Source organism: Dama dama, chromosome 15 (genome assembly GCF_033118175.1).
Source record: "Dama dama isolate Ldn47 chromosome 15, ASM3311817v1, whole genome shotgun sequence".
Classification (NCBI taxonomy): domain Eukaryota; kingdom Metazoa; phylum Chordata; class Mammalia; order Artiodactyla; family Cervidae; genus Dama; species Dama dama.
The window spans coordinates 37,810,598-37,833,313 of NC_083695.1; the positions used below are offsets into that span (position 1 = coordinate 37,810,598).

At 54.4% G+C, this 22,716-nt stretch overlaps 1 protein-coding gene across 4 annotated transcripts in view; it reads left to right on the forward strand.

The window, feature by feature from the left end:
- The window catches only part of ZMIZ1 (zinc finger MIZ-type containing 1), a 191,507-nt gene that overhangs the window by 74,488 nt on the left and 94,303 nt on the right, over positions 1-22,716 (forward strand). For all 4 annotated transcript variants that reach the window (XM_061161918.1, XM_061161920.1, XM_061161917.1 and 1 more), the window contains 3 exons: positions 5,021-5,129; positions 11,480-11,593; positions 19,186-19,291. In XM_061161918.1, the coding sequence (XP_061017901.1) occupies positions 5,070-5,129; positions 11,480-11,593; positions 19,186-19,291 (280 nt within the window). In that variant the 5' untranslated portion in view covers positions 5,021-5,069. The remainder of the gene's footprint in view (positions 1-5,020; positions 5,130-11,479; positions 11,594-19,185; positions 19,292-22,716) is intronic.

Here is a 22,716-nt window from a genome sequence, read left to right on the forward strand (position 1 = left end):
CCCTGAGGCTGGACTCACCCGAACTCCCCCGCTTGTGGCGAGTTGTGCCAAATGGAAGCTTGGCCCTTTCAAGCACTCCCCTGTGAGTTGGGAAGCCAACCCAGATGTCACCATTGGAAAACCTACCTACATGTGATTAAGTCAAGTCGAGCATTAGCTTCAAGGAAAAGCGTGTCACAGAGAAAGGGGAAGCATCTGAGGTCTGAGGTGACCCTGGAACAGTGACCACCCCCCCTTCCGGAGTTTCCTGGGCCAGCAGGCTCCCCGCAGGCCTGCCTTGAGACAGGCTTTGCAATTCGAGTCAAGCCATCTTACACTTGTTGAGATGGCGTTTTCCAAACAGCTGGAGCTCCTGACACCAAAATCCTAAGATGTTGAGTTTGAAGAGCTGCCAGCAGCCCGCTAGGCTTCGTTTTTCAGATGGGAAAACCAAGGAGGGTGGCAGAGCTGGGCTGCCTCCAGGCCCCCACACTGACTAGCCTTGCATCTCCTGCAGGCTGGTGGCTGCTCAGACCAGGACAGAGGGCCAGGCACCCCAAGGGGTGGACCACCTGAGCCCACTCTCCATTCGGAGGCAAACATGGCAGGAAGGGCCGAGGCCATGGGTGCACCCAGGGCCTGGCCACCAGTGATCTCCAGTTGGGAGGGAGCCTGGCCGCAGTGGGTGCTGGAGTTACAGGCGCCACGGAGGATTTGTAGCGACTTGTAAAGGCTTAGAGATGTCCAAGCTGGAAGGAGGGAGGCAGCAGCCAAGCCCAGCAGCGCTCCTGTGGTGGAGGGCGACCTCTGCTGGCCGCTGAGCGCTCCCACTTTCCCTTACCAGCCAGCATGTAGGGAGGCCAGCGGCACTGGGATGGCCTTGGAAGCAAGTGGATGGGTGTGGACAGGTTCCAGGGGAACATCTTTTTGGGCTCAGGCACAGTCTTGGGTGGGGACTTCCAGGAGGATCTGACCTCCAGTCTTGGAGGATTGGAAAGAACATGCCTGTGATTAAAAAAGCAGAGGGTTTGAATCAGCCCAACACCGTCCCAGCTGTGTGACCCTGGGAAAGTCACTTCACCTCTCTGAACCTTTTAGGATTAAGTGAATTAGCAATACACAAGGCCTGGCCTAGTGCCTGAACACAGCAGGTGCAGAACTAATAGAAAATCTCACACTGCCCCTCAGGGAGCCACCATTTTCATGCCTCCTTCAGCACCCCCTCTTCTCTTCATGTCTGTGATCTTTAGCCTTCTAGGCCTTGACCCTTTTTCTTCCAGGGGCCGGAACCACCAGCCCATCCATTCTGGGTGTTAATAGCCCCAATTTTCCACTGATCTTGGTGGTTTAGAAGTGTCACCTCACCTATGAGTTTCTCCTTAATCAACTAGACATTTTGTTCTTTTATAGATTGAGACATACACGACTTGCAGTTGTCCCTGTGATATGTGATGTCTCTCCTGTAAACCCTCTGGGTCTCGCAGGTGTCCCAGGCCCAGCCGTTCATGTCTTGGTTCCTACAGCATGGAGCCCTGGTCTGGGAGTAAAGCCCCCTGGGATCTCGATCCAGCCCAGAGGTGCTGTGTGACCTCAGACACTCCACCTGTGGGCCTCAGGCCCCCAAGAATAAAACCAGCTGAACTTGAGGTGGTGGAAGAACTCAAGGCACCTTTGGTCAATGATATTCTGAGCATCTTTGAATCCAGGAACTATCTCAGATCAGATAGGCCTCCAGATAGGATAGCGCATGAGTCAGTGTAGAGACAGACCCGAATTTGGACAGTCTGTCTCCCCTTTATTGTTTGGTTTCCTCAGGGGAAACCTGTGGCCCCCTGCTTGTAACTCAACAGGAAAGGACGATCTCTGGCCCCCCAGGTGGCTGTCTTGATGGGTTTGGTGCCTGCCTGGGGCTTCCCTGGGTGGGCTGAGCCCCCACCCCACGCCGAGGCCCCAGAAATGATCTGTCAGTCATTCTACAGGCATTTATCAAGGACCCGCTAGGTCACTGACCCTATAGACAAAATGCTGTGCCCATCCTGGGAAAAGTTCCTACCTAGGGACTGTCACGAGACCACCTAAAGTGAAAGTGAAGTCGCTCAGCTGTATCCAACTCTCTGTGACCCCATGGACTGTAGCCTACGGGGCTCCTCTGTCCATGGGATTTTCCAGGCAAGAATACTGGAGTGGGTTGCCATTTCCTTCTCCAGGAGATCTTCCTGACCCAGGGACTGAACCTGGGTCTCCCACATTGTAGGCAGACGCTTTACCGTCTGAGATCCCTCACCAAATTTCCACAGTTCAAATTTCTAACCCCCTGGGCAGTTATCTTCATCAACAGCACCCCCTGCTGGCCACATGGGCCAGCGCAGGCCCTTTGTCCTGGTTGGCTACTGCCTGTGGGCAGGGGGTTGAGGTCTGCACAGGCCTGGGGTTTCTTTGACTTTCCTTCAGGCTCCTCCTTTCTAATGAGGTCCTTTGGCTCAGTGCCTCTGCCCTGCTCGCTGTGGAAACAGCCGTCTGTAATTGGGACCCTGGCAACCAGTGTTTGCTCGTGCCCTGGGTGGGGGCTGGAAAGGCCCAGTTCTTCGTGTACCATGTGGTGCTTGAGAGACCACCTTCAAGCCTCAGTTTACACATCTGTAAAGTGAGGATATAGTAACCATGTCTTTGTCTAGTGCCCGGACCAGCATAAGAAGAGTTCAACAAATAGTCATATAAAAGGTGACGTGGAGTAGATATAGGCTTGGACCAAGAGTTCCATGAGCTCAAGAAAATGATTTCATTTTCACCTCACCATGTTCCATAGAGCTAGCACAGTATAAGATGTTGACAAGTATTTACTGGGTGAGTTGGAAGTATGCAAGGATGGACAAGTGGAGAATAAAGATGGATGGATGGATGGATGGATGGATGGATGGATGGATGGATGGACAAGACAGTGGATAAGTGATGGAGAAGTTGTATATCTGGGTGTGTAAATGTGTGATAGGTGGTGTGATAGGAAGGACACTGGCAGAGTGAGGGTAGAAGAAATCAATGTGGGGATGCTACCCCCACTTTTACATTTTTGCTGGAGAGCTACAAGATAAGATGAACCCAGCAAGCACTGATCAAAGTACAGATGCCCAAATGACCCAGAAACTCCACTTCCAAGAGTGTGTTCTCTAGATTAATTCACACATGATGATGTGGCTGATATAAAAGGTGATCCTCTGGCACTGTTTGCAATGAAGAGATCTGGGGATAGCTCAGGCCTCATCTCCAGCAAGTGTGAGCCCCTGGAGCAGAAGGGCCTTGCCTAGGGCCTCAGGCCTTAGAACAGCACCTGGCAGGGCTGGACATTCAGATGCCACTTGGATAAATGATTCATCAGTGCCTGGGAATGCTGTGCAGCCATTAAAAAATGAAAAGGCTCTTTATGTCTTGATGTGGAATACACTTTGAGATATCGTTAAGAGGAAAATAGCAAGGTCCGGAGAGTGTGTGCAGAATGCTATCATTTTATGTTTTGTAAGGGGTGGCAGAGGATAGTACACGTAGATATTTGCTTCTCTGAGTCCTTCAGAGGGAGACAGATGACACTGGTTGTCTCCGGAAGGGCCCCTGGGTGCAGGGAACCAGAACAGCATGACATTGGACACCTGTGATTTTTGAACCACGCCAATGAGTCGCCTTTTCAAGCACAAATGGAACAATAAGAAGTGCTTGAGGAGAGCTGTGCAGTGAAGAGCTCCTTGGAAGAGGAACAGGGCCTCTTCCCAAGGCTGTGGTCAGGCAGACTGCCGGCTTCCTAAACCAGGGTTGGGGCAGAGACAGGACATGGGAGCAGACGGGCAGACACACAGTCCAAGCCTCCACTTGCCATGGGAGATCTCAGACCTCAGTTTCCTCATCTGTAAAATGGAGATGATTCTAATCTTACAGAGCAAGCATGAGGAGTTGAGGAGAGAATGCAAGGGCCCAGTACACAGCAAGTGCTTGGTGGATGGGACGTTTGGTGACATGGCCAGAGATGAAAGGCCTTCAGGGGGGTAGGTTCTGGGAGAGCAGAGAAGGCCAGGGGTGGGGGAACCTCTGCTGAGTCCCCTGTGTCTGAGCCATGTGTCTGCAGCCAGAAATGCCCTGGGGTTGTGGGAGGACAAACAGCCAGTGAGGAGCAGACTTCTGCTTTGGCCTGGGAACCTGGACTCCTGAGCAGTGGGAGGGCCAGAGTTAAACCTCTCTGCATCTGTCTGCCTCTCCTCCATCTCTGCCTTCACGCTCGTGGCCTTCCTGGAGAGGCCTGGAGGCTTCACGGGCTTTGCGGAACTGAGGGGACCTTATCACACACTTGCTCGCCTGCCCCAGGCCCAGCATCTTTCAGAAAGAGTGAGCCTGCTGAGTGGGACAGCCCTGTGCCCCAACCACTCAGCCAGGAACTGGCAGTCAGGGTCCCGGGGCCCGATCCAGGCCCCCTGTGCCACCCCGGGTAACTCCCTTCCTCTCCCTGAGCCTCGGTCTCCTTGTTCGGAAAAGGGAAGTGGTGCTGATGGCTGCCCTCTTTCTTTCCTGGGAGAGCCAAGGGGAAACATGAAATTGTGGTTTGTAAACTCCAAGGCATGGGAGATGCAGGGAGAGCACCCACGGCGGGATTGCTGCCTTAAACAACACTTGCTGCTGTCAGAGTTGTCACATGGGGAGATCTCTGTGCACACGTGCACACACAGCCCAGAAAGCAGGCTAAGTCCTGTACCGAGAACCTGAAGATGGGACTGCCATTGCTGCCACCACCACCCAACACACGTGTGTGTAGACATGCGTGGTGGTCATACCTGCCCAGTGCTCACATGAGCCACCCACGAAGAAACCCAGGAACACCTCCTGCCCTTAACCCAGCGCTGAGCCTAGAGAAGGGCTGGGTAGCCATGGGCCTAGTTCCTCCTCCCGGCCCAGGGCTGCCCCGGGGCAGAGGCCAGCATGCCTGTGTGGGGAGGTGAGGGTGGCTTGAGGCCAGCGGGCCTGGCACAGCCCCAGTGACACACACTGTCCTCTGTCTTCACAGGCTGGACAACGTTCATGGCTCTCGGGTAGAGCCCAGCGAAACGGCCAGAATGAATTCTATGGACAGGCACATCCAACAGACCAACGACCGACTGCAGTGCATCAAGCAGGTGGGTGTGCAGCCGGGCTCCCGCCGCCACCTCTGCCAGCCTGGCCGCTGGCAAGGGCAGAGCAGGCGAGGCGGGCAGAGCAGAGGGCGTGCTGGTGTCATAAGCACCTGAGATGCGGGGTGGAGGTCCCCGACCACCCACCTCGTGAGAACTGGCATGGACCGGTCTCACATTAGAATCACTCCACTGGGTTCACATGCCAGCTCGGCCTCATGCCTTCCCTGCCCTTCCCGGCTGTGTGACTTTGAACCAGTGTCATGCCCTCTCTGGGCTCTGCTGGGCTCTCTGGGTTGTTGTGAGGATGCAGTGAAGTGCCTAATGTCCCTCCCAGACCCAAGCTCCCCGCCTCTCTGCTCTAGTGGTTCTTTGTAAAGAATTAGAAAAGGAAAGGTCTTGGGAAATCAATCACCTTACAGAAAAAGAAACCGAGGCACGGAAGGGGGAAGAGAGCTGTCGCCTGAAGTCACAGAGGGCAGCCCCACTGGTGCAGGGAGGGCCTCGTCCCCGCGGGTGCAAGTTCTGCCTCCTGCCTATGCTCACACCAAGCTTAAGAGGCGATTTGCCTGCCAGGGCTTCCCAGGTGATGCTAGTGGTGAAGAACCCACCTCCCGATGCAGGAGACAAAAGAGACGGGGGTTTGATCCCTAGGGCAGGAAGATCCCCTGGAAGAGGGCATGGCAGCCCACTCCAATATTCTTGCCTGGAGAATCCCATGGACAGAGGAGCGTGGCGGGCTACAGTCCATGCGGTCCCACAGAGTCGGACACGACTACAGCGACTTAGCATGCACACGCGCTCTCTGTCTGGATTGTTGAGACACAGGGAACCCTTCACAGTGGGCTCTGAATCCCCACTTTAAGAAGCCTGGTTGAGCCTGGGCAGGCAGGCGCCCCCCAGTGGTGATAAGGAGTGATGCGCCCTCCCTCTGGGCTCAGCCTCCCTGAAGCCAAAGGCAGCATGTCCATGCACAGACTCTGGTGGTATTTTACTCCAGGAAAGAGGAGATAGAGCGAAGGAGTAGAGGCTTTGACATCAAACAGACCCGGGCCCAAATCCTCACTCCTCCATGCACCCACAGTGTGACTGCTGAGGTCAGGCCTGGCCCTCTGTTTCTCTGAGCCTCAGTTTTCCCTGTCAAGCAGGTCCAGTAAGGCCATCCTCGTAGGATGCTCTGAGGACATTATGGGTGGAATGTGTAGCCTGGCCTGGTAGCAGATCATCTGCTAATTGAGGAGGGGGGCGTTGTCATTGGTGTCTCAGTGACAGGGCATGTCTTAGGGGAGGGGAGTGCTGGGGTGAGGCCCCTGGCTTAGGTGGGCTTAGCTGGCAGTTTAGGGAGCCAGTGTAGGCCTCCGGCCTCAGGACCCCCCGGGGAGGCGAGGGCAGAGCTCACAGCCCCACCCCACCCTGCCTGCCCTCCCAGATCCCCAGGGCCCAGTGAAGCTGAGTCTAGTCAGCGGGAATGAGGGATATGTGTCCTCTCATTAGCATCAAGCAGAGCAATCGCGGAAGCCTGGGCCCTGGGTCTGCAGAGAGGAAATTGAAGACGACTTGTTACAGATTGAACTCAGTCGAACAGCTCTCCCAAACGCCAATTATGCCTCTGTTCACTGTCACAGAATAGAAACCAGACGATGGGCTCCTCCTCCCCTGCCCGTCCCTCCTCCTTCTCCTCCTCCTCTAGGCTCCGTGGGGCTGTCTCCCAGCTCTGCCTTTGACCCAGTTTCTCCCGCCCAGGAGGGATCAGCTGTCAGTGGCTCCACCCCCAGTAATACAGTCATGCCCCTGTGCCCGAGCCCTCTGTGTGCTGCTGGGCAAACAGCTCCCCCTACAACCTACTCACAACTTGACTTTTCTCCCTGCATCTGATTCTCTGCAAGAATCAGGGAGCCCTTTACTCCCTGGACCACCCAGGGGTCCAGCGGGGGCCGGAGCCTACCCAGGAGCAGCCTCTCCAAGCATGGCACATGGGCTCAGATTCACCAGTCAGTAAGCCTGAGCCCCCCTTCCACCACTCGCTAGTTTCCTGACCTTGATTAAGTTGCCACTTCATCACCCATCGTCTGTAAATGGGCATCGTGATGGCAGCCCAGCCATTGGGTCCTGGAGCTGCTTAAAGGCCAGGGATCGCCTCCACTGTCCTCGCCTGACCCACCCCACACGCACGTGTCTGCGCACACACACACACACACACACACACACACACACAGCTCTGTGCTTGGGCCAGACTCTGGCTCATCTGTGAGGGTGAGCAGGCTGTCCAGATGCCCCTGGGCTATCCAGAGCTCCCTGCGTCCTCCACACTGCTCCCACATCTCCAGTCAGACACAGCTCAGCGCTGATGTCTGTCTGCTCCTCAGCTGCCGCAGAGGGCAGCCATGGTGACTGAAGACTGCTGAGTCTCAGACGTCCCATAGACTGATCAGAAGAGAAGGGTCTGCGTGTTCTGAGGATGATGCATGTGTTGGCTGTGCCTGCCTCTGGCTGGTGGAGCTATGGCTCCCATCAGAGCCTCAGGGCCTCTGACTCTCCAGCCTGCCTGACTTACGGTGCAGCCCCCCGTCCACCCGCCCAGGTTCTCACCACTGCCGGCACATGGCCAGCCCCCGAGCACCCAGCTGTCTGTCCGTCTTCCCTCCAGACCTCTGGCTCAGCTGCCTGTCTGCTTTCTCAGCTTCAGGTACTGGGAGAACCGGTGCCCTCTCTAGGACATGCCCTAAATTGTCCCCACAGGCACATCTGGGCTCCACATGCAAAGCCGTGCCAATCAACTAATTCCTACACAGCAGCCTCCCTGAACCTCAGGTGCCCTTTTGAGTCTCTGCACTTCCCATTCCTGAGCCCTGGTGCTCCCCTGGCACCCAGTTACTTCTCCCATCCTGCTCTTTCTCCCTTAAGCTATAAGCCCTGCAGGGTGTACATCACGTCTCCCTCCAGGCTGAGTTCCTCAGAGGCAGAAGATGAGCTGTATTCATCATATGTCAGCAGAGTCCAGGCCAGGATGGGGCCAAAATATGTTGGGGAAGAATGGGGATGGGGTGGGTACTCACAGATCAGTAGCTAAGGGAATGGATGGATGGACTGATGGATAGATGGATGAATACATAGATAGGCAGTTAGGTGAGTGGATGGTGGGTGGATATAAATGATGGATAGATAAATAAATGATGAACAAATGGATAAGTGGGTGGTTGGATAAACTCTGGATGGAATGAAAGATAAGTAGGTAGATGAATGGATGGATGAGTGACGGATAAAGTAGAGAATGGATGAATGGGTAGGTGGACAAGTGGATGGATGCATGGATGAACTGATTCATTTTTGGATGGATGGATGGGTAGATGGATGGATGGGTCATTTGATTCACAGATGGATTGATAAGATGCATTCATCACTTGATCTGGGCACTGGTGTTCCCAACTCCTGCTCCAGCAGACTCAGTTGCCAAAAGGTCTTCTGAGGAATTACAGAGATGAGCGGGCTTCCCGGTGGGGGGTGGGGTATTAGTATCCAGTAACAGCCATAGCCAGGAGGACTCTGCCTGTGATTCACATCAGTACTCCCATCCCCAGATCATCAAAGGGTGGCCAAGCTCACCCCACCCAGTCCTGGCCCCTCCAAGTACCACGGGGGACCTAGTCTGAAGCTACCGGTACACATAGCATGCCTTGGACAGCTGACTGCTCACAAACCCTTTCTGCATGGACTTGGCCTCATGCCAGTTTTAGAGGTTCTGGAGATGAAGAGGGCACTAATTCTATTCTGGGGGAGCTTGGAGGAGAAACAAGAAACCATAGAGAGGTCCTAGCATGCCGAGCAATAGCAGTCTTACCTGACACCTGCTCTGTAATGGGGATGCTATTACGGATGTTGTTCCTACACTTTGCAGCAGTCCTGCACGCTGTCCTCATCCCATTTTGCAGAAGAGAGATCTGAATCTCAGAAATACATCCAGGGCTGTGAGACTCAGTGGCTGAGTTGGGGTCCTCTTCATTTCACTGCATCCCTTAGCCACCTCAGAGTCTCTAAAGGGACGACAGAAGCCCAGAGGGGGTGGAGGTTTGGCCAAGGCCACACAGCCAGTGAGCAGCAGCTACCAAATGGGATGCCTGTGGTCTTTTGTACCAATGGGTTGCACCCACGATTCACCTCCCATAGCCCAGATCAAAGACCTCATCAGCTGGCTGGGGTGAGAGTGGAGAAGCTCAGAGGTGGGCTGGCCAGATATGGAAGGCTGGTTGCTTGGGGCCAAAACAAAACTGGACCCGTGAGACTGGCCTCGGAGACCCCGTGCAAGCCTAAAGCCCCAAAAAGGGATGTCAAAGATGGGATGCTGTGGGTGGGCAACTCTGAGAGCACCATGCAGTGGTTGCTGACCCTGTTAATTGGGTGTGACATCACGTAAATAAACGGAATAACTTGGTTAGCAGAGGGAGGCTGCTGGGCGGGGGATTAACTGATTTGCATGGCTTTCCATGCGGAGACCAGATGCTGCCTGTGGCCTCGGAGGGGGCAGGTTTTAGAGAGGGCACAGGAGTCAGAGGGCCTACTGCTGCCTCCTCAGAGGGTCTGCTTCCAGCCGTGGACATCCTCCTGTCTTCATATGCAGTGAGCTCTGTCTGCAGAAAGAGCCGTGTGTGTGTGTGTATACGTGTGTGTGTGTGTATGTGTAGCCAGGGCAGGAGGTGCTGAGTGCAGCTGCGCCTCCAGCAGAGCCTTTGGGAGACAGAGTCAGGGCCAAGGGCAGCCCCACATGGGAGCACCCCACATGCCAGGCGCTCTGCCAGGGGCCGTGTAAGCCTCCTCTTGTTTAATCTTCACCACAGCCCAGTGACAGTGGGCTGTGCACACTTGCCCTCTGTCTTCCCTTCACCTCTCCCTCTCTCTTTGCTCCCACAGAGGGAGGATACTCTGATGCGTTTCTCTTTCCTCCGTCCATTTTTAAATCTGGCCTTTCATAAACCACATTGTAATAGCAATCGTGGAATTCTAAGGGAAACAAAAATCCTCACTGCTAAGCCATGATCTGCTATCCCCATTTTACAGGTGGGGTGACTAAGGCTCAGAGAGGGAAGGGGATGCCCTAGGTCAGTAGATAGTTGTGGGTGAAGGCAGTGTGATTCCCGGGTCCCGGCCCATAGGGGCTCCCCCAGCACATCCTGCTCGCCATGCCGTTCTGGGAACTGGCAGCTCCTAAGACCCCTCCCAGCCGTGGCTCCAAAGCAGACCTTCACTGCAGGATGGGAGCGAGTCACTGGTCCGAGGGCAGCGGCTGTCCCCAGTCTCTCTCAGCACCAAGGACACGGGGATCCCCTTTGCAGCTGGCTTCTACTCCAGTCCCTGTGGACACCTTCTGCCTGTCCTGCTGGAGACCTCACAGGGAGTCACATTCAGCCCTGAAGTCCCAACTGTGCCCCAACCTGCTCCATGACCCTGGAGTTGGTGCCTAACTCGGCCTGGCCTAGGAAGACACAGATAAGTGTTAATGAAGGAAAGGATAGCTGCAGCAGCCACCCTACCCTCCCCCCCCCGCCCCCCATCAGCCCCATGGCCTGGCTCTGAAGCAGAATCTAGAAGCCCTGGCACCAGAATTCAGCCTCTGTTAACTTAGACCCCATAACTGGGTGGGGCCTGAGCTCGGGCATGGTCCCCTCCCAGCAACGTCAGCATCCCTGAGCCAAGCCAGACTGAGCCCAGGAAACCTGGGTGTGGGGAACAGGAATGGCTGAGCCACATGCACCTGGTCACGACGTGACAATCACCTGGGCACATTGTGCTTGAGTGCTCCTTCCCGGCTTGGTGTGGCCTGGAGGCCTCTTTCTGTGCCCCCTGCTCCTGCTATTTGACTCCAGCAGGGCTCACTGGAGGCAGAGCAGGTGGCATACAGACCTGAGCTGTGGTGGTGGTGGTGGTGGTTTGTGAGGCAGGGGGTGGGGGTGGAGGGTGCTCACCAATAAGGAATCTCCAGGGCCAGTCTGTCCTGACTCAGGCAGAACCAGCTCCAAGGATGGGAGCCACACACCACCCTCTTGAACCCTGCAGGGCTTCCCACCCCCCACTGCCAGCATCCAGAAAACATTCTAATATCTAACGTCATTGCTCTTTTCTAGACCTCAGTTTTTCCATCTTTGCAATGGGGCGGCAATTCCCATCCCATCAGAAAGTAGGCGGGAGTGGAGATGCAGGGGGAAAGTGAATGAGGAGTTTGAGAGAACTCACTCATCCTGGCCTGCCCCATCCTGTGTGTCCCCTCCCCGGGGAAACCTGGGGTCTTCGCTGCCGCGGACTCCCTCACACTGCACTGGCCTCACTTCTGGAGCCTCACGCTGCCTCCTCTCCCTCTCCCGCAGCACTTACAGAACCCCGCCAACTTCCACAATGCTGCCACGGAGCTACTGGACTGGTGCGGAGACCCGCGAGCCTTCCAGCGGCCCTTTGAGCAGAGCCTGATGGGCTGTTTGACGGTGAGTCTGTGTCCTCCCGGCCTGTGCCCACACCCAGGGAGGATGGCTGGGGACACGTGTGCTGGACTGTGGCTGGAGGGGAGGACCCATCTGTGTGTACCCCTGACAGGCATATACCTGCGGGGAATCTAGTCTGATGGGGAGACACATTCCTTGGGGTTACATGCATTCTTTACACTTGATAAGAAAGACATGATCCTACTTTGAGGAGTTCCAGACTTATGAGAGTAAATGTTCCATCGTAAGTAAAGCAGAGAGGCTCTTGAAGGTTTTCAACCCTCTTTTTATCCATTCATTCATTCACTTTGGTAAACATCTGTTGAGCTCTTTTTACAGTCATCCATCCATCTATTCATATAAGCATTTATTGAGCTCCTATTACATCCATCCATCTATTCATATAAGCATTTATTGAGCTCCTATTACATCCATCCATCTATCCAAATAAACACTGATTGATCTCTCATTTATCATGCACAATCCCCTCTGCTAAATCCTGGGAAACAAGATGGGAAAGACCTTGCCAAGCCTGATTCCCTCTTCAATGGGGGAGATAGCTGTGGGAAGAGGCAGCTGAGGAAATCATGATAAGGTGGAGGGAACACGGAGAAGGGGAGTGTTACCCATCTTGGTGGTGGGGCAGGTTGCAGAAACTGAGGGAAGGAGCCACTAATACGCGTGTAGGAGTCTGATACACCTGCAGAAGCAACTGAGGATAGCAAGAATGTCCTAAGCACATGGAACAGAACATGCCAACGCCCAGATGTGCGATAGAATCCAGGAAACTGAAATTAACTCATCCTGGTAAGGGTCTAGGATCCAAGCTGGGCAGAGGCCAGGCCCAGAGCTAGCGGTTTGATTTGCCAAGCTGAGGAGCCTGCTGGCTGACAGCCACATGGAAGGAGCTCAAAGCTTATGATTGTCCCCAGCCACGTGGCTTGTATCCATAAATGTGAGGGCACCTCTGCGGCCAGTGGGGACAGCTGCTCAGATGGTGCAGTCAGCTTTGAAGGGAATGTGGGTAAACAGATTGCCAGGGAGCCCGGCTACCCCAAGGCTTGGGGAGGAAGGGCCAAGATGTATGCCTCGTCAGGCAGGAACAGTGGGTACAATCCAAGGCCACCATGTTTTCTGAAAAAAGCTCCAGATAGGAGCGAGGCGAAAGGCCATCACTGCAGAGCACCTCCTCCGTGCCCGACACTGAGCTTGGCCCACTGGGTGTGCCTTCTCATTGACTCCTCAGAGCAGACTGGTCCTGCCTTCATCCTCATTGTATACAGAAGGAAGCTGAGAAGTGGGGACTGCCTTTCCAAGTTCACACAGCCAGTCAGACATGGACCTGGGATTCAGGTCGGGACCCGTCCACCTCTAGAGGGGATATTCCTGGCCTTAAGGGATGCCAAGCAGGGATGCAACCAAGACCTTCCCATGGGTTCTCCATGTGCCCAAAGCTGACACCATCTGGCCCCTTTGGGGCCACTGGGCCAAACCAGGCGACTGCCTGCACTTCCCAGCCCTCCTCGTCCTCCAGCCCCTGGGCTGCCCCTCCCTCACCCAGCTCCCTTAATCCTCTTTGTGGGGATCCTGGTTCAGGCTAAGCCCCAAGGGTAGGGCCAGATGTTACTCCCGTCCCAGCTGCTGGTAGTCGTGACGAAGGGAGGAGGTAGGGCTGCCATGCCCCCCCTGCTCCCTGCCCCGAGCTTGACCCTGCCGAGAATGTAGGGACCTAAGGCTGAATCCAATGATGGGCCTGGTCAGGTGGCTGGATAGGTGGGCATGAAATGACCAGTAACTGGCCCTACCATGGCCCTGTCATTTATCTATTCATTCAGCAAATATTCACCAAGTCCTTGCTGTTGGTAGGTCCACACTCAGCCCTGGGGGCGCGTGCAGCGAGCAGTATGGGCCTCTCACAAGCAGCTTACCTTTCTGTGGGAGAGGCTGACGCTAAGGCCCATGAAGGAGGAAGTTAAGGACGTACCCCAGCACCCTGCAAGAGGGAGCAGGGTGGTGATCAGGATAAGTGTCTTGAGATGAGACCTGAGGAGCAAAAAGGAGTCTGCCAGGGAAGAGGAGAGGAAAGGGTTGTCCAAGCAGAGGGAATGGGAGTGCGAAGGCCCTGAGGCTGGATGACAGTCTCAGGTGACAGGATCACGGGCGTGGGAGAAGGGTACAAGAGGAGGGCAAAGAGGGGAGCAGAAACCAGCTGACCCTGAGGCTGCAAGCTGAGAAGGGTTTGGATGTGATTGGAAAGTCAGTGGGGAGCCCTTGCAGGGCCTTCAGCAGGTGAGTAATGGGATATGATTTATGTGAGGACAAGAGCTCTGAAGGGGAGCATCCCTGGAGGGCAGGATGGAGGGATTATGGAGGTCTTCATGGAGGAGAAAGCCCAGGGAAAACTGTAGGATCTGATTGAAGCAGGGACGAGGCCATGGCTTCCCAGGCACAGGAAACTATAGACAAAAGCCCAGTGCCCCCCAGCTTAAGGCACACACTGGGTTGAATGGCCAGCTCTGAACCCCACCACATCTCCAAACTGCCACTTAGCCAGAAAGGGGACTCAGGCCACTGGCCACAGCTGTGGAGACCTAAGTATGATTGTGGCTTGGAGCACCATAAAACCGGCAGCAGGGAAGGTTGGCAGGGGGCAGGGGTGTGGTTTATAGAAGACACCCTCGGTGCCCACGTGTCTCCCTGTTACTATCTCCTTGCATCCTTGTGAAGACCCTGCAAGGGGGCAGGGAAGGGTTTATCACCTGTTTTACAAACATGGCAACAGAGTGCGGGGGAGCAGCTTGCTACAGTCCCAGGGTGGTACCGCTGCCCCCACAGGAGCCCTAGGGCCCTGCCACCAGGCCTCCTATCCCCCTGGGCGTCCTCAAGCCCCGGGACAGGGATGGGATGGGACAGGTGAGAGATCCCAGGGGGTCTAGGCAGGGTCCCCCCCCCACACACACACAGACACACCCGCACCCCTTCCCATCCCGAGGGATACCTGAGCCCTCCAGGTTGCCCTCACCCTCTCAGTGACCTCTAGAAACAAATTCCTCTGGATTTGGCTTACTTGGAGGATATAAATTAAAAACCACTTAGCCTCAGGCAATAAGTGGACACATGTTTGCCATCCCAGGGCTGGACCCTGGGTTGAAGAACCTTGGGCTGCTGGCAGTCCCCTACCCCACCCTCCCTTTCATGCCTTCTGACCGCAGGATGCAGACCTGCAGCCTCTCCCAAGGGGTGTCAGCCCAGGTACCACTTCCTCTTCTGGACCAGCTTCTTCCCAGGCCCTCCCCTTAGCAGCAGGGCTGATTGTCTTCTCTGGGGGTCCTTCTCAAAGTCAGGCGTCTCTGGACCTGCTCCTCCTTCCTCCCCTGAGGGGGAACATGCTTGATCTGCTTGAGGAACAGACAGAAGGCCGAGGCAGCCAGGACACAGGAGAAGGGAGATAGGTATGAGAGGAGGTGGGAAAGAGAAACCGAAAACCAGTCAGCACAGCAGCAGGGCCCTCGCCACCCCTCCAGGGAGGGATTCCCCACAGCCTCAGAGCGTTCACTGCTGAAGTCATGGGTAAAAGTTCACAGACAGCATTCACTGAGCCATGTGCCTGGTCCTGGCTGTCATCCTTGCAAAAAGGAGGTTTTGTACCCATTCCACAGATGAGGAAACTAAGGCCCGGAGAGGTTAAGTCACATGCCTTCGGTTGCTCAGTATAGGATGGAGCAGGATCGGAGCACAGGCCAGTTCCTGTGACTGCCTAATAGGATGATGACAGAATCCAGGCACCAGTTGGGAGCAGAAACCTCTTCTTTAGCATCTCCTAGACAATCTGTCCTGTTTTATAGCCAGGAGACTTGCTGCTTTCAAAGGCAACGCACTGCCTTTATGGGACTAACGTAACTGCCATATGACCTTGAACATGCCTGTTCTCTCACCTCTGGGCTTCAGTTTTCCTGCTCTGTGGCCTGAGGGACTGGGCTCCCTGACCTGTAGCACCCCAGGGCCTAGGTCTCAGACTGCCAGGTCACGCCAGTCAGCCTTAGAGGCACCCTGTAGGCTGGGCCAAGCTGACCGGGCCCAGGCAGCCAGCAGAGGGCAGCAGTGCTGCGGCCGCTCACCACAGGCTCTCCACTGAGGGGTCTTCACACCCGTGGGGTGGGAGCAGGCATCTCTGGAACACGACAGGAGACTACTCAGCTGGGCCCACTCTCCCTACCGCTGTCAATCAGGCCCTCCTCACGGGACTTTCCAGGGGGTCCTTAGGCTGGGTCAGGGGAAGACAGGGACTCACAAAGTACTCCAGGAGCGCAGGCTCCAGCTTAGCCTGCTCGGCCCCACTTGCGCTGTGTGACCTTCAGCCAGGCCCTGACCTCTCTGTGTCTTTATAAAAGGAAATTGTTGGACCCAATAACCCTTCTGAATACTGGGCTTGGGGGACTTAGTGACCGACCCTTCCAGGCCTGCAGGAGAGCCCTTAGAACCAATACCAGGCCCCTCTTGCTCAATCTAGCTAGTTTCTTTCTTTTTTTGGAACCAGAGCAACAGGATCAGCCAGTGTTGGCCCAACAGAGGGACCTTTGCCTTTCTGCCCTCAACCCAGAGCCTGAGGGTTCTCCGTGCAGATGGGGAGTGATGGCCTTAACCCTTTGCAGGTTGAAAAAGAAGTCCTCTTGTGGAAAGGGCCCAGGCTTTGCAGCCTGACTGCCTGGCATAGCATCCTAGCTCTCTCACCCTCAGACTCCTCATCTGTAAAACAGAGACAGGTCATACCACCCCCACAGAACTATTGTGAGAATTTGGCACCTCACTGCTTACAAAGCACTTACTTAGCCCTCGTTCATGGAAGCCAGCATTCTCATTGCACCAGGGTGTCAGCAGAGCCCACAAGCAGCGGCCTTACTGATGCACTAGTCCAAACAAACTGCCTGTGCTCACTTGCCTCCACCCCAAGGCTGTCCTACCAATGAGGGCTCTGTAGTCAACATCTGAGCTGAAGTGACCCTTCTCCCTGCTCTACAGTGTCTGTCTCTGGAACTGGAATACTCAACAGGCCAGAGAGAATTAGCCATCTTGGGGCCTTCCCTGGCAGTCCAGTGGTTAAGACGTCACCTTCCAGGGACTTCCCTGTGATCCAGTGGTTAAGAGTCTGTCTGCCAATTGCAGAGGACACAGGTTCGTTCCCTGGTCCAGGAGGATCCCACATGCCATGGGGCAACTAAGCCAGGGCACCACAAATACTGGACCCCCGTGCTGCAGTTACTGAACCCCATGCGCCTAGAGCCCGTGCTCTGCAACAAGAGAAACCACTGCAATTAGAAGCCCACGCACCACAATCAGAGGGGAGCCCCGCCCCCCACCACAACTAGAGAAAGCCCACATAGCATCAGAGACCCGGCACAATCAAAATTTAATTTATTAATTGATTATTTTTTTAAAAAGACTTCACCTTCCAGTTCAGGGGTTACAGGATGGTCCATATCAAAATATATATATATATTTCCAAAAAAAAAAGGATTAGGGGCCCTATTTTTTTCTGCCTGGACAGTGAGACTAACAGTGAGGAATAACTGGCCCTGAGGTGGCTCAGAGACTCTGGAACTTGGTGCGTGTGTGGCAGATGGGGGTGGGGAGCCGGGTGGGAGTTGCATAAGAACCGCAGTGCAGGGGCAGATAGATCCCGTGGGAAAGAGGCCTGGGGAGACAGAAGATTACTGCGCCAGGGGCTTCTGTGTGCAGCAGAGAAGCTGAGCAAACATTCTAACCTGAGAAAGTCCTTTTTCCTCCCTGCTCAGAGAGCTCCCTGGAGATGGAGGCGGGGAGGCAGGGTCAGGAGATCATGCTGGTCCTGGAAGGAGGGATCCACTGGCTCCTTCCTGGTGCACCACGGACACTCTCTGTCTCTGGGCCTCAAGTGTCCGTAGTTTTTAAATGAGAGGGTTGGCCAAGACAAGTGGTTTTCCCACCCTTTGTAGCTCTAAAGTTCTTCTGATGAACCCCTAAAATAGAAAGCCTATGACGTGAAGTGAAAGTCGCTCAGTCATGTCTGACTCTTTGTGACCCCATGGACTGTAGCCCACCAGGCTGCTCTGTCCATGGAATTCTCCAGGCAAGAACACTGGAGTGAGTAGCCATATCCTTCTCCAGGGGACCTTCCTAACCCAGGGATCAAACCCAGATCTCCCGTTTTATAGACAGATTCTTAACTGTCTGAGCCACAAGGGAAGCCCAAGAATACTGGAGTGGGTAGCCTATCCCAGGGGACTTCCTGACCCAGGAATCGAACCAGGATCTGCATTGCAGGTGGGTTCTTTATCAGCTGAGCTACCAGGGAAGCCCTTAAAGCCTATAATGGGGTACACTTAAAATGGCTGCAGGGACTGGGCCAAACCCCATGGCAGCCTAGACCCTCTGGGGGCCTCAGAACGCCTCTGGAGCAGGTGGTCTCTAGGGGCTCAGTGATGGATCCTTTCCTTTCTCAACAGAGTGAGCCCCCCATCTAGGAGCCCTCCTTTCCCAGTCAGCCATAGCCGCCCCAGCTGCTTCCTTAAACGACTCCATTTTCCAAGGTCCTTCTTTCTTAATAAGGAAACCTAATTTGGCGGCTGTTAATGAGGAAGGCGGGCAGGAGGGAGTTGATCTGGCTGGTGGGACACCTGGGAGTGGGCGGGTGTGAGCCTGCGGAGCCATCCGTGAGCCATCCCGAGCACCCTGTCCCTCACTGCATGGACCCCTCGGGACTGACAGCGCTCCCAGCCCCTTGCCTCTCCCCATCCCAGCACATGCTTCCGAGGTTCATGGGGAGACAGGTGGGACCTCCGGTCCAAATGCACAGCCCCTGCTTTTACAGGTGTCTCCCATGGCAGGGGGCCAGTGCTTGGCGCTGGCGACAGACCCCAGGCTGAGCGTGATGGCCCTGCAGTTTGGGGACTAGGGTCTGAGACGCTGCAGGGCACTTGGCACAGAGCTGGCGATCCCCAGGCGTGCACTCTGGGGAATTCTTAGTAGTCCATGTGGGCATCTCCAAGTTGGAGCTCCAGGGAGGTGGTGAGTCCTACTTCCGTGCTTCTCTCCAGTTGTAGGCTGACTCAGGAGAGGATGATGCTGCTGGGTGGGGACTGTTCTTGGAGAAGTGAGAGTAGCCAGTATCCTGTGGTGGTGGGTGCTGGGGCTCAGTGAGGGATGGGGGCGAGGTGGTGGGCATAGGAGACTTCCTGGGGATTGGCGATTTGGGGCGATGGAGTTTGAAGGGAGGAGAGACTCTGGCCTTGGGCCATGCTAAACATGGTGGTCCAGCATCACCTGCCAACTTCTAGAATGAGGCCAAATTTGGGCCCTTGAAAGAGCAGGTACTGGGCTTTGGGGTCAGGCCCACCCTTGAGGGCAAAGCCTGGAATCCCAGGACCTGGCATGGGAGAGGTGCTTACCAGTGTTTGCTGAGTGACTGATGAGACACTTGGAGTCCCAGTTCTGCCGCGTGTTGAGGACCTGCCGTAGTCTTCCCGCCTCGCCTGTGAAATGGGCGCATCCGTGACTCTGGATTCAGAGGCCTGGTGTGGACAGTGAGTCACCCCACTTCTCCCCCATCTTGCTGGCAGGTGGTCAGCCGGGTGGCGGCTCAGCAAGGATTCGACCTGGACCTCGGCTACCGACTGCTGGCTGTGTGCGCTGCGAACCGAGACAAGTTCACTCCCAAGTCTGCCGGTAGGTGACGGCTGGGGCCTCCACGGTCTCATCGGGGGGCAGGCTGGGCAGTGGGCTTGAACCCAGGGCTATCCCACCCCTGTCGGCTGGTGCCTCGGTTCGTTCAGGTGTGGTGTGAGCCTCCAAGGGGCAGCAGCTCACTTGCTGGCCCACAGGTAGGGCCTCTCCCTCGTCTCAGGGCCAGCAGGGGGTCCAGGGCACACCACACCCCCCTGCGGTGGGCTAAAGGGAGATGCTCATCATCTTATTCCAGCACCACAGTGACCCTTTGGTGTTAGTCCTATGATCATCCCCCTTTTACAGCCCAGGAAACTGAGGCTCAGAGAAGCTGGAGAGATTTCCCAGGTCACACAGCTAGGAAGTGGCAGAGCTGAGATTTAAATCCAGGCCTATACTCCAGAGTCAGCACCCTTGACCCTGAGGCTCTGCTGTATTCAATCCAAAAAAAATTTTTTAAATAAAAATGAATCAGTACTTTCAGAGTCCTAAAAGTTTGCTCTATGTAGTATTCTCCATTGCAACTCCATCATCACGTGGGACCTCTGACCCCTTAGTAAACAGCGGCCACAGAAGGTGCCTGGCAGCATTCTCTCTGCAAGGGCTTTAAGCACACCAAGGGTGAAGCTTTACCTGCCCCTCCATCTTCATTACCTTGCTTAAAAGCAGGGGATGCTGTGTAAGTTTTTATTCGAACAGACCTGGAGCACCCAGCCTTGTCACTTGCTCAGTATGTGACCTCTGAGCCTCAGTTTATCTCCTCAGAAAGGCAGGAGTGACAATGAGAGCTACCATGCTGGGGTCAGTGCCGAGCAGTGTCTAGATGTGGTTAACACTCTTTATCGAGTCTGAACAATTCACTGAAAAAGAACAAAAGTCAGTTATTTCCTCTGTATAACAATAAAACAGACGTTTTCTCTGAATTCGTCCGTCAGTCCTTTGGAGTATTTGTAGAAACAGCATAATGCAAGTGTTTAAAGAACATCTCATAATAGGTTTTCGTCAGTCTGCACAGCCCACAGTCTCTTGAACAAGGGTTTGTGCTTTACTCTGTTGTGTTTATGATGGTCCGTGCACGTGGATGGGGGGTCACTTATAAGAGGGGGTGAAGCTCTCGTTAGCCAATAGCTGCTCTGTGATCCCTGACGCGCCAGCCTGTGTTGGGAATGTCACTAGTGTATTGAACTGCTTGCCAGACAACAGTCTTGGAATCTTGTAAGTGATGTCTGTTCCTGATGAAATCTGCAGTTTTAATAATAACTTAAGTCAATACAATCTTGACAAGGGAAAAATTGCTACTTATCCAAGAAGCATATACATCCGTATTGCTCTTGAACACCGGCTCTTTGCAGGCGCCTGACTGGGGCTGGGTTGTGCTGAGGAATAAAACAGATGTGGTCTCTGCTAGGGAAACATACTGTCCAGAGCAGAAATCAGCAAACTTTCTCTGTAAAGGACCAAATCGTAAACAGTTTAGGCCTTGCAGGCAGAGCACAAAAACAACTGTAGACAATATGTAAACAAATAAGTGTGGCTAGTTCCAAGAAAATCTTATTTATAAAAGTAAGTGACAGGAGGGTTTCCTGATGCCTGGTCTAGAGGGAGAGAAAACCATGGGGTCAAATAATCACAGCAGTTTGTTGTACACTAGAAACTAACACCGCATTGTAAATCAGCTATGGGCTGTGCTGAGTCGCTCAGTCATATCCGACTCTTTGAGACCCCATGGACGGTAGCCCACCAGGCTCCTCTGTCCATGGGGAGTCTCCAGGCAAGAATCCTGGAGTGGGTCGCCATGCCCTCCTCCAGAGGATCTCCCCGACCCAGGGATCGAACCCAGGTCTCCCGCATTGCAGGAGGATTCTTTACTGTCTGAGCCACCGGGGGAGCCCAAGAATACTGAAGTGGGTAGCCTATCCGCTCTCAAGGGGATCTTCCCGACCCGCTCTTTACCAACTGAGCTACCAGGGAAGCCCAAAACTTCAATTAAAAGAAAAAAAAAAAGACATGCAAAAAAAATCACAGTTCTGTATGTGTGCGCACGCATGTAAATTCAAACTGTGATAAGTGCCCTGAAGGAACAGTCTCCGGGATGCTATGAGACAATTTGGAAGTAGGGAAGTCTTCCCGGGACCTGAAAGTCAAGTCAAAGTCGAGCAGGTAAGAAAAGGAGGAAGAGCTATCCAGGCAAAGGGAGCAACCAGGCTTATGCAAAGGCCCTGAGGTAGAAGCCAGCTTGGCTTTTTGGCAGAATTGAAAGAAGGCCAGTGGTTCCACAGCCCAGAGGCAGAAGTAGAGGCAATTAAACACACAGGGCCTGTCTTGATGGTTGTCCTAAGACTAAAGGGAACATGGCTACATTTTCATTTTGCAAAGATGGCTCCAGCTTTTCAAAGAACAGATTGCACAGGGGAGGCCGGTGTGGATGGAAGGAACCAGATGGCAGACTGCTGGGGTGTCAGGGTGCGGATGATGGTGGCTGGGCCAGGAAGGTTCCACTTCCTGTGGAGTAGAGTGGAGACAAAGGGATGACTCCAGGGGATATGCAAAAGCAAAACAGAGACAGGATTTGGGAAGAAAAATAGGAGGATGGGCTGCTCCAGAAAGCCCAGCTGCTCCGTAGGCCACCGTGTTGCCCCTCCCTCAAGGGTCTCTCATCACCCTGCTAGTACATTCTGGGGGCTCTCCCTTATTTTGCCTCAGTGCCCACCTCTAGGAGATACTGGGTATGGTCTACATTTACAGAGGAGGAATCTGAAGCTCAGAGAGGTCTTGCCTGCTGTTACACAGCTCGTAAGTTATAGGGCTGGGACTTGAAGTTGTGGCCTCCTAACTCAGGCCTAAAGCTCTGCCCCCTGCATCGCAGCTGACTCTGAAGCTGGTTGGGGACATAAATTTAGGAGGCCTCTGTCCCCCTGGACCAGGATCTGAGAAGCTCTTCCATTTGAGATAGCGCTTCGCTTCCCTCAAGTCTCTCTAGCGTGGCCCTGCCTGTCTCTCAGTGGTATTTCCAACATCCCTTCTGCTCCTGAGACAAGAGCTTTGTTCCTTACCCATCTGTAACCCCAAGGTGTATAGTCTATAAAGCCCTTTCCCATAAATATGTCAATCTAGTCACATGACAGGCTCTGGGCCCCTAAGGTGAGTTCTCAGTATACCCATTCCATAGCTGAGTACACCAAGGCCCAGCAGGACCTGTGCCTTAGCTGTCACATAAATTCACTTACCAAGAGTCAAACCCTGGTCAGCACCAAGAGCTATGGCTAACCACCTCTCACAGGCCGCCAGCACCCCCTCGAGAAGTATGGGCCTCGCAGCTCTCAGGGTCCCAGCCATGCCCCTGCTTGTCCCATCTTCTGGGAAGGCAGGGTGCCAGTCTGATGGGGAAAGCTCCAGCTGCTGATTTCTTTGGTGGGATAAAGGGTCTG